The following is a 12,120-nucleotide window of genomic DNA, read 5'->3' as shown; positions in this document are numbered from 1 at the left end:
AGAGATTTCACAAAAAAACTAAACATTTCTACAGCTCTTTGAATCAGCCAAATGCCCACACACCAATGTTAAATCAACTTGTGATGCTCTCACGACCACGCAGAGAGGCTGTCGTTGGCCCACTATCTGAGGGTCACTTAAACTCACTAATAAAGACTTATTCTTCACTATACCTCGTCAATCCTCCCAGCCCCACTGACCCTCTTCTCGCCTGTCCTCCTCTGACCGGTAGAGGTCGCAGCCTAGCAGTTGCTGAGTGGACGGGAACGCATGGATGGATCAGAGCGCTCCCACATGACAAAGCTACAGCGCGTCTGGAAACGAGGAACGGAGAGCGGGCGTTTTGGGAGAAACCGTAGACAAGATCATTTCTTCACCTGCAGCACGCCCGGCTTGTTTCGCTGTCAAACAACTACACTGTTTAGCTTCCTAGTTTCAGAGATTACTGAGGCGGGCATCTGTCTTTTCTTTCCCCCCTCTTTCCAAGTGAACTTTATAGGGATGTTATATATGAGAGCATCAGCGTGCAGTTAGGGCCGAAGTAACTGTAGGACGGATATAAAGACTGAACATCTTCTCGTACTACTTTTTTGTTCGGTTTGATACACAAAAGAAAAAAAAGAGAGGGAGAGAGACGTGTGTGAGTGAGTGTGTGTGAGTGTGTGTGTGTGCAGGAGAGAGAGAAGTCGCACAGGTTTTTTTTTTGGGAGCTACGTTTTCATGCCGTCAGTCTTGCGGACTCTGAGATGGACGTCAGATTTTATCCAGCTCCCCCTTCAAGCGTGGGTTCATGTACGCTACCGACTGACTCCGGTTTGGACTATTACCATTCCAACAAGGTAAACGTTTACGGTTACTTTAGTCGGTCAGATGTGCAGCCATAAGTTTCATGATGTATATTGAATACGCATGGTGGCAGACGGGTCGTATTTTTTCAGGCACGCTGTTTGAAGACCTCTAGTGACAAGTGCTGCACTTTTGGTTCCCTCGGGATCAGTGAGTGACAGGCTGCATTTCCCCGTCAACTTCGTTGTATTTCTTTAATGTATTTGGACTCATAAACTTTGCTAAAAAGGACACCTGCTTTGAGATCGTGCACGTGAGGTGGCGTTTAATTTCAAATCGCTTGTGTGTTAGTGTGAATAAACTGGGGCTGCGTTGTGCTGTGGATGTCCTGTGAGCAGAGTTGGAGCGCACCACTTTATCTGGCGCACCGGAGGAGCTGGTGATTGCTTTCAACAACCAAAACTGACAAATGGACAAAATGAACGTGTGCATTTTTTTCTTGTCTTCTAATATATATAGACCGCCAGAATGTTTTCTATATGATCTAAATGCTTCAGAATTAACTGCGGAAATACACTTTCCAGCTACTTTACAGGGCCAGTGCACTATTATTCCGAAATACAATTATCAGCATTGCGTTGAAATATGAGAGCATGCTATGCGTATTGGTTAAGACTATACTTCTACATGTTGCAGCGTGATTTGGCATTTTCGTCTGTTTTATTTTGCATTATTGCTCGGTAAGATACTTTCCATTAGTACTAATCACTAGTATATTTTGGCATGCTTGGTTATCAATACCTGTATGGACAAAAATTCAACCACATCATTGTGCGCATAATAACTTTTTAGAAATGATTATTCGCCTTTGCCTTTAAAAGAAGCCTTCCGTGTTTGGTTAAAGTTTGATTATTATATTAGCTTTTGTGTTTACATTAACACTGATAAGAAGTGCTGGAAAAATTAACTGCGTTGTACGCACGATTCAGTAGTAAAAGAAGCGTTTATTGAACAACTTGAAGTGCTAACACCTGTCATGGATTATCTATCTCTGAAAACAGGCTCTTTGAAAGAAAGGAAAGAAAAGGCTGCATCTGCAGTAGTGCGTTTTGGATTTTCCAATTCCTTCTTGAATTATGTGGTTATTGATATCCTGTTGATGTTGGGCCTACAGTAAAGAGAGAAGCTTTTTACTCTTGCACTCTGTCCATGGTGGACACCATTGCAGATTCTTTTCCTTGCAGAAAAATGTTTGGCATCTACAAGTGAGAAATGTACATACAGACCTACTTAATAGTCCAAGGTTACAAGTTGCAAGTAATGAGCCAAGTTTCTTTTACTGCGGTGGTCAAGGTAAAACTTGTGTAAACATTTACCAGTAACTATTGAGCAGAACTAGAAGAAGGCAGTATACCCCCAGCCATTCACATTGGTTTGCTTGCCTTAGCACCTGGAAGAAAGCCAGCAGGCAGTTAGCTTTTGCTGATGACAAAGTGAAACATTATAGCTCAGTACAATATTTGAATTGTTAATCTATCCTGTTCATGCACACAGTCACCTGTATGTATACATGTCCAACACATGCGGTTAGCTGCCTGTGGACACACTCTTCTACACCAACACTCACATACTTGGAGAGAGATTTGAATCACAATACGCGAATGGTTTACAAGGATTGCAGTTATTCCTCAACTCCTGACTCACTGGGACATCAACATCAGTCTTTAAAATCCAAATGAAGTGTTCATAGTTATAGCTCGATTTTGTTTTACACGTTAATTTAGTCTATCACTAGAAGCAGAATTCAGATAGAAGTACTTTTGTAATCTTTTTGTGATTTTGAAAAAGTTGTATAATTGTGTGTGTGTGCGGTTAGCTAAACACATACACTGTAGGCAGACAGAGTAGCTGCAGATGTGCTATCTACTGAAGATCACAGTAGGACCTTGTTGTTTCTGACTGAGGCTGCGTCCCAGCTCTTGTAGTATTAACACAATGAACTGTATTGGTTATCATGATTCAGCAAGCGTAGAGGCTGTTGGCCCGGTAAGGAGCAGGTTTGAGTTTCAAGGACAGAATCATATAACATTGTCATTACTAAAGTAACAGCTGTGACCATGATGTAAAGCGACACATTATCTGCACTGTACTCCTGCTTCTACACGTAACTGTTGAATAATGATACAGGATCTTTATAAGACATTTTTGGCAATAGTTCATCTTACTGGCGCCTTGAATTCACAAGTATGGAGTTGACCTGCTGGAGTGGCTCAGTATTAGAAGCACCGCAGCTGTTTAATGCCACTTCAATCAGCAAGTGAGGAAGCTGATTTCTTTTTTTCTTAAAGTCAGATTCACAAGACAGTTAGTCATTGCTGTTGATTTTTTTTTTTTTTTAATTTTTCCATGGTAAATTGCAAACATAATTCTAAGCAATGTTAAGAGCTGCATGTTTTCAAATAGGCACAAAACTCCCAAACGTGGCCTCCTGAAGACATTCACACCGATATATATATATATATATATACAGCTTGTTTGACAATCACTCGTGTAATTATGCATTACAGTACAGTATTAAATACACCAACCAGGAAGTGCACATAATACAAAGTGGGACAGTTCACATATAAAAAAGTGTATGGCTTCCTGTTCTAGTGGTGTAAAGTCAAATCTATTTCTGAGGGTGACTGTTAAGCTTTGTGTGAATGACTGTAAATTGTGTGCACACACAATGATCAGATCTCTACTCTATTTTTCTACTTTTTTTTTAGAAATCAGAAGCAGAGGAAGGAAAGATTGTTAATGTAATGCTTTTATTCAGGGACAGGTTGTTAAAACAGATGCAATAAAACATTCTTGCAGCACAGATTGCCTTCAGGAAGGTTACAGTGCTCAGTTTTTGTTAAAATATGTTACATGAGCTAACTTCCAGGAACCTCATCATAGGTGTTTTCATTATTTGGCCTTTTCTTCTGTGTTATAAATGGGATGGGCAGAATACAGTGTAGTCAGTATATATAGCTAGCACTGCAACCTAAATACTGTAGTCACTGTGTTAAATCAACACCTCTTTAAAACAACTGTAAGAACTAAAACTGAGCACTGTAATCTGAAGGTAGGATTTATTGCATGACTGATGACTACATTAATGCTAACAAACTGACAAGAGAATGTAAGCATCACCCAAATATTTAATCAGAAGGTTATGCTTTAGTTTTGTTTTTCAGTCAAGTTCACGCTCAAAAACCAAAAGGATAAAGATATTCTTTAAAACCGTTATGATGATTCTCTGCAATTCATTGTAAAAACAACCTGTGCGCCCGTATTTCAGAACAATGCAAAGAACAACACATGAGAAAAGCATCGATTTGTGTTTTGTTAAGAACCCCACGGCTCTGTTGCTCTTCTCAACTCCATCCAACTTGCATTGTCCTGCACTTGCACAATCACTGTGAGTCATCTTTACTTTTCGCCCAAGATTTCTCCTAATCTTTTTGAAGCCTCTCTGTATCTTTCCTCGCTGAGTGGGAGGCTTGTTTGTTCAGCGTACACTCAGCTGTGTATACCAGCGCTGAAGGCCACTTCTTCGCAAATGCCTGTTTTAGTGGGAGACTATTTGTCAAATGCATTATGACTTGTGCATACCCCGAGGCAGAATCACTCCGGTGAAATGAAGTTGGATAGATTACTGTAGATGTTCCACTTTCCCCTCATCCCTTTTCCCTCTAACAACACAGTGCCCAAGAGGGAGCCTCTCGTGTAATTATACTGTAGTTATACTGTAGGTTTATAATTCGATGGTTTGCAGATGTTACTCTTTACATAGTTGCAGTCTGTTCCAACTCACTATCAGTTATTTAGAGATTTTATTTAGGGCTAAATGCGTGCACGTGTGCGTATATTTGCATGCGTGCAAAGTGCAAATCTAATTGCTAAAACACTTTGAGGTGAGCTGTATGTATGAAACAGGTTTTAAGGTATACCTCATTTATACATTTATCTTATGTTTAATCTTATGCCCTATTTTACATCACTACACGAATACACATTACCATTAGCTGACATTCATCCACTCGAAAAGCAATGAGGCCAGCTTTTGCAGAGCACGTATCACCCCTTTTTAAGTGGTTCGTTCCATTTCCAGTGCTATCCAAATCACTGTATTAGTCACAGGATACTTCAAAGTATGGACAGGCAAAAATATTTTCCATTTGAATTCTCAGAATGTGATTTTTTTCCCCCTCTTGAAAACATGACAGTAATAGAAACAGAAATAAGAAGAGTTATTTCAGCAGTACCTCATTCTGTACACAGAGCGAAGTTAATTACATGGAGGCAAGCATTCTTGGGTCGACAGCATGGACTTGGGGTTTTTCATTGTGCCCATTCATAACATTCTGCTGACTGGCCAGTCCGAGTTGCAATATCCCAACTATTCTCACTGGGAAAATGTTAACCCATGCATGGCTCGCATGCACACCAGAGGGAAAAATGCAGTCTGTGTTGCTGGAACTACAAGTGGCGAGTTTGCTGTTATAATGCAGTTACTGGCAGTCGGCACATGGAATTAAGGCTATGTTTTGGATTTAAAAATCACTAAACTGTCTTTATTGTAAAGTTCTCTTGTTTTATTTTTTAATTTTAAATTTTTTGGTCTAACCACTTCCTGGCTGTATTCATAATGAAGTCTTTCTGTCTCCCCACATCCCCACCCCCACCCCCCTCGCTGTGTCTAACTTCTTCTCTCATTTACCTTCCCAGCAGCAATGTCAAAAGGTTATGGAGGGAAGCTGGATCGCCTGGGGCTGATTGTGTCTTTGAGTTAATCATAAGTAGCTACAGTGTTATTCTCTGGAGCAGTGGGGCTTAGATTGTGTTGTGTGCATGGACTGTTACAGTAGGAGTGTGATGGTTTTGTTTTGAAACACAATAAAGCGAAATAGAGGTACGACTGCATTTTTCATCTGAGTTAAATCCAAAAGTGTGTTACACGCAGAACCCAAGCTTCCTCGTTTGGCTTCATGTCTGTTTAGCTATGTTTCTATGTTACAGTATAGTTGCATCACAAGAAAAAGCCCCAATCTCGCCACATCAGTGATACTGTAGTTTCTATTCTATAGCTGTATCTGCCTTGGATTTCATGGGGTATTTTAAGGACAGCTATTGTCTGTACAGAGAGCAAATAAGGGGATACAGCTATCCATTACAGGGATTTACCACGATGGACTCGAGTTTAACCTACAAGATAGAGAAGTCAACCAGACTCACAGCACTCCAGTGCTCTGTACTTTATAATCTAGACCAGACATGACTCAGAGCTACTAGAGGTGTTAAGAGGGTCATAAGTCATGTATGGCTGAAAATAGATTCTATAGTTTATCCTGCCTCGTTATCTACTTAATCACCGAGGTCCATAGAAACAGGCTATTTATGTTGATGATTGATTATATTACCAAGAATTGAATCATGACAGTGTATTTTTTAAACTCCTCCCAATATACTTTAGAGATATACTATTGCATTTCGAGTAATTTCTGCGCTGTTATCAGCCTGTAATCTATCATTCAGTAAGTTTATCAGCAGACTGCTTTTAGAGTGAGGCTGATATTAAGTTTTCAGCCTGGGTGACGTGCATGACAAGCTGTAAGTTACTGCGAAACACAGCCGCATCATAAGGTGTCAGAGTAATTTCAATCTTGACGTTGATTACGAAGTGAATCGGCCGAGCCCCGGTTCAACTCATGCCCCTCATTAAATCACATTAACCCTAATTATCGTCACAGCCCCTTGAAACCAAAATACAACAGTCAGGCTTGACTCTTGGCTCCTCAGCTGGCTGTTGGGTGTGTGCATCATGCACTTGTGACTTGTGTAAAGTCAAGTCCAGTGTGGCAAGGCATTTTAAACTGTCTTCACCTCAGGAGGCCACTGGTTTCTCAGTAGCAATTGCCTTGACTGGCTGTCTCTCCCCCCCTATCACCTCCCTCCTGCAGCCCAGTTTCCTTGTGCTGCTTTATATTCACTTCTTGATTGGTTGGGGGATGGGTGGTGGAATAGCATTTGAGAGGTTAGCTGGTTAGTGAAGGGAGGGGGGAAGAAGGTTGGTGTGTGCATAAAGAAAGAGAAGGGTCTGTAGGTGGAGGGAAACTGGAGAGAGATTTTTAGGGGTACTTTATTTTTCAGCTCGCCATTGAGTCTGTAATGTCATTCAACGATGTGGAAACCAAAATGAGCCTTGCCACCAGATGTGTTCCAGTCCAGATAGCGACTTGAAAGACAGACGTTTATTGTTTTAGTGCATTTGGTGTGGTTCAAACCCAAACTGCATGAAATGCTGATTGATGGATTTCACTAAAGAATGTCTGTGCGTGTGTGCGTGTGTGTGTGAGAGGGAAGCAAAAAGAGGGAGAAAGATCTCCTTTATCTGATTTATTTAACTATTTCTGTGCCCTGTTCTTTGCTCACTGTGCTGACGGGAAGGGAAAGCTGACAGTATTTCAGTGTGCTACAGTAGCATTTCAGAGCAGATTCATCTGCTTTCCATCAGCACTGCAGAAAAAGAAATACAACCCTTGATTCATTCTTTGTTGAACTTGAAGGCTCATTCTTTAAGTCGAGTTGCACTTTTATGTCTGTTGAGTGAGGTCTCTGTATTTCTGTAGACAAAACAAATGTAACATACTTCAGCAGAGATAAGTATGGCAAACATAGTAGTGAGTGTCATAAAAGCTGTTGCGTAGAAGGCTTTTTATTATAAAAATGAGCCATTAGTAACTTTTGATCTCTTGCTGTGCAAATGTATGTTTTTGGTTCGCCAATAGCAACAGCCAAACTTGTTGCTGACATTTAGCAGCATCCACATGCATGTGGTTTAGACTTCAGGTCAGGAAGTGCGTAGTTCAGTTTTTCGTTGCTACAGTTTTAGAATCCCAACTGTGAATAGCATGTTCCTAATTATCATACAATAAAATTTGGGTTGTTCCCATTGTTTTATGATTAAGGAATCAGCATGCCAACATGGATGCAACAAAGACAAAACATTTTCATTGTGCTGAAATTCTACAATTCCCCCAGCAAGAAAGCTGATCTTCATTAGGATAATTGCTTCATAAACAAATAGACCACAAAGTGATTATTCTAGATGCTGGAGATTATGAGCACAGTTATTGGACTTGGCAGATTTGTGTAAAGCAGGCTTTGGTACATAAATTAGCGTAACCATTGTACGAGAAAACCATATCAACATTTCAAATAAGCACAGACGGATCTCATCATCTCTCACTTTCACACTCGCCACTCTCCAAACGTCTTAGAGTTCATCCACTAATTTGTTTTTCATTTCATCTCTATAGGAATGTTGTGTTATAGCATATGTTTTGGTACTGTCGTGACTTTTTTGCCAGTAAAGGCTGTAGCTGAAATGGTGGAAGACTAAGGCTGATGGGCAGGAAATGAAACACCAAGGAGAAGAAAGAGTAAAAGGAGAATGGGTAAGAGCGATTTGGGGGATCTTGAGAGGTCAGAGCGTGCAAATTATGACAGAACAGGTCTAGATGTGGTGTTTCTAACATCCTTAGTTTAGTCTGTTAAGGCTCCAAATCGCTATTTAATGGAATGATTCGATTTTTTTTCTTGCTTTTTTGTTAGATGGTAAATTATCACTGTTGACTCAGTGCTGGTTGTAATAAAGATTTGTTGTGTTAATGGAGACAGGAACAGGAAAGTCAGGAAGAATGTACTTGTTAGAGTTGGCCAATGATTTATTCGTTGGCGTTATAGTCCTCCTTTCTCCTTCTGATGGGTGTTTCTTTAGAAAAGGTCAGCAAGAATGGCATGATCCAACAGATTCCATAGGCTAAATGTATAAAAACACTTATAAACAGAGTGTCAAAGAATGCAGCTGTCGGGTTCGCAAGCCTGGGCAAACACGAACAGTTGTCTTAGCTTCCTGAGGCATGTCCTGTGCAAACAGAACTAGAGACGGCTGGTTCAGGTCCACACTCAAAGACCACAGGACCACTGAGAGACACTCAAAGACATACACTCTCTTGCAAGTAGACGTTCTTGCATGCAGTCACATCACACAAATAAACACAAGTGCAAATGTGAGCTCATAGACCACAGAAATGTGTTGTTATGTAGCAACATTTCAAGCCACAGATCACTGTAACTGATACTATGAGCAGCTTAGCATTAGCAGCTGATGTGCGATCACTGTTATTATATTCAAATGATTTGTAGTAAAATGTATCCAAAAGACAGTCTTTTAAATTTGTTTTTAAAAACCTTTGACTTGTCAGTAAATCATTACTGAGTCACTTATGGGTTGCACCGGAAGTTAGTCAGCTGGTTAGACCACCAGCGATTGGTCGTCCACCATGTGCCATTTGTTTCTGTGCCTCCCTGAGCCAAGTGTGTGTGAGATTCCCCTCCCTATCACTACAAACCCACAGTGCCCCCAAGGCCTCTTTTTGCCTCTGTCTTGTAAACCACCTCTGGCACTGTTGGGCTTTGTTCATAATGTTTTCATTGTAGTATTGCCTCACTTTCCAGGAATTATATTCTCTGTGTGTTGATAGCCTGACTTTGCTACCCAATCATTTTCAGTGACAATTTTATGTAGTAAAAACACTTAATCTTACACAGGAGCCACCCTGTAGTAAAATGCAGATGCAAATGCATTTCTCAAGTAGTGCCAAGTCTTATTTGGCATTGCTTATACACTTGCTTTTAATATATGTACTATATAATAGATTAAATAAATAGATAACAGATTTACATTTATGAAAGTTTTTTAACCTTAGCTTATTTTTGATCTACAGTAGCTGTTTATGTCTGAGTACTCTGATGTGTTGGTGCAGCTGAGACTGAGTGTGTTCACAGTGCAAACGCGGCATTGCTGGCACTCCTGGTTTCACTTAATCTTTGACACAAAGGCACTTGCTTGTGGCTGGGATCTCAGACAGATTTAGTGACAGAGAAAGCAAGCTAAGGAGAGAGAGACCTCTGGTTAAGTGAGCGTAGATATCATTAAAAAAAAATTGCTTAAATTACTTTATATTTATTATTTGAGTATCTCCATTCACAGCAAATGGAAAATATGTTTCTATTTGTTATTTATGTAATTCTTGAAGATTGCTGGCAATTATTTGACAAACTAAGGAAAACATAGCATAGCAGGTCTGATACCATGCCAGGTACTTTGGTCACCTCAGGACCTTTTTCTCAGTTGTAGAGTACACAGACATCCGCAGATACCGCCAGTGTGATGATTTATTTGCCTGCCATTTTGTAATTACCCAGGGGGTAGAATAGAAAACATCTCTGAGATTATAGTTTCTCTAAGCATTCAAAAAAAAAAAAAAAACATGATAATAATAAAAAAATAATTCCCAAGAGACTTTAAATAATTTGCCAGTAAGCTCTTTTAAGGCATCTTTTGATGTTTAATCAAGGGCTGAAACATTAATTGGAAATGTTTTCAGCATCGCTGCAGTGATGAAAATAAAAAACAAAAACTATCTGAAACATTTTTAAAAGAAAAAAATATCTGAATCCAAATTGTCTTGTTATCTCGAGTTGTATTTGTAATTACTGTTGTTGTGTTGGTTTTTTTGTTGTTTAACTTTACCTCTTGGCACCGTAGGCTGTTGTTTACAAAGACTTGCATCCTTAGATGCAGAATTATTGCATTCTGATAAGTAATTAATGAAAAAAGAGTCTTTTTGAATCTGGCTGGAGGAATTTATCCAAAATGGAAATAGCCACCTCCCATCGTACTTTCCCCAGGATATGCTGACACCATTCATGGGTTAATCACCGTATTTTTGGCAGGAGGAAGGTGTCAGTTCTTTTAGGTATACACCATCTAGTGTTCTTTTAATTGACTTCAGGAGAAACTGTATCAAGACGTGCTGATGAAGTTACAAATTGGCTAAAGCGTCTCGTTCTGAGCGCCAGATCTCCTTGTTCCTTTTGGTTTGGTTTGTTGTACTTTCTGCTGCTCAGCATAATGACGAGGGTGGAAGAGTGGAAGATTTCAATTACTCCAAGAAAGTCAAGGAGGCTGTTGAAGTTTGAAAAATACAACATGAGCTGGTTGCTCTGTGGAGATTGTGCCCATTTGGAATGTAATTAAATTGGTTTGGCTGCTTGCCAGTGAAAAAATACATTTCTTTTTTTTTTCTCTTTGCAAATGAAAATGTATAGAGTGTTTTGCTGAAAAATACCTGGAGGGAACAGTAAGCTGTTGAATATTTGTAATACAGCTTGCATTGTGCAGTTGAAATGAGTTTTGAGATGAGTTATCCGTTGTGGTTTCCCCTTTGACATTTCAAAGGTATGCAGCTTTTGAACCATGGATTTACTGTAATCTATTTTTTTCTATTATTGATGTGTGGTTGAGTTATAAAGTGTAGATTGGCTTCTCTGCCATTTCACTAGCTTTGCCATATCAGAAACCACAAGGCCACTGAGCAGCAGCAGACTTTGTAATAATGTTATATACATGGTGACATGTGAAGCAGAGTTGTTGGTCCCAGTCAACACAGGACACTGTGCAAAACTGGTGTTTACTTTACACAAACACTCCTAGTAGGCTTCACAAAGTAATCAGTCTGTGGTGAAAGAGATATTTCCGAATTGCATAATTTGAACATGATAAGCACATAAATATGCTGTGAAATTGAGGAACTGCAATTTTTGGCAAATATAATAAACCATAAATGTCATGGTAGCAAATGTTCTCACATAATTTACCGCCCCAGTTTACACTAGACATTACTCCGTTTCTGAAAAACAAGTTTTTAGGTTTTAATAATTTGAATCTTTAACGAGTAACTGAGTGAAAAAGAGAAACTGTGATAACCGTGTTATCATTTCTTCTCCTTTAGTTACGAAGAGCAAAAGCAATTGACATTTGAGATTGTTTTAGCACTCACGGTGTGCAACATGATCTTCCACCTCTTCAAATGACCGCAAAAGCAGCATAAACCTCAAAGATAAAAATAAAAAGATTATTGGTACGTGCACTGTTAACTTTCAAGAGGAAAAGAGAGAGAGGAAGGGAGGGAGGGTCAGAGTGAAGAACCACAAGGAGAGTGTGAGCTGTTAGGTTTGTTAGGTTGTTGTGTGTTTGTTGTGGAGTATTATAAAAATCCAGCCGCTTCTGATCCACTGTTCCCTGATCTGCAAATGGATCGAGCTGCCCAGCGGAGCCATTCTTACAAAATCAGCCTGACATGGCGTTATAATAGCTTTTTCTTGTACGTGTTCTGTCAAATCAACTTAGCTTCTTTGGGTGCTATTTTAGTGGTCACAGAGTCGATTTTTTTT

General features: G+C 39.7%; 1 protein-coding gene across 3 annotated transcripts in view; it reads left to right on the top strand.

Annotated features, from left to right (window-relative positions):
- Positions 1-302: 302 nt before the first annotated feature.
- Positions 303-12,120, top strand: part of LOC147331282 (TOX high mobility group box family member 2-like) — an 85,896-nt gene continuing 74,078 nt past the window's right edge. For 2 of the 3 annotated variants that reach the window (XM_086293499.1, XM_086293497.1), the window contains exon 1: positions 303-839. In XM_086293499.1, coding sequence (XP_086149625.1) covers positions 747-839 — 93 coding nt within the window. In that variant the 5' untranslated portion in view covers positions 303-746. Of the gene's footprint in view, positions 840-1,243; positions 1,271-12,120 lie in introns of those variants that run through there. The other variant, XM_086293498.1, reaches the window with a different exon arrangement.

Source organism: Aulonocara sp. 'chitande type north' Nkhata Bay, linkage group LG5 (genome assembly GCF_057382095.1).
Source record: "Aulonocara sp. 'chitande type north' Nkhata Bay isolate Kocher_YH1m ecotype deep benthic linkage group LG5, A_spYH_male_GT1.1, whole genome shotgun sequence".
Lineage (NCBI taxonomy): Eukaryota > Metazoa > Chordata > Actinopteri > Cichliformes > Cichlidae > Aulonocara > Aulonocara sp. 'chitande type north' Nkhata Bay.
The sequence above is the reverse complement of the archived record's forward strand: the minus strand, read 5'-3'. Positions and strand labels throughout refer to the sequence as shown.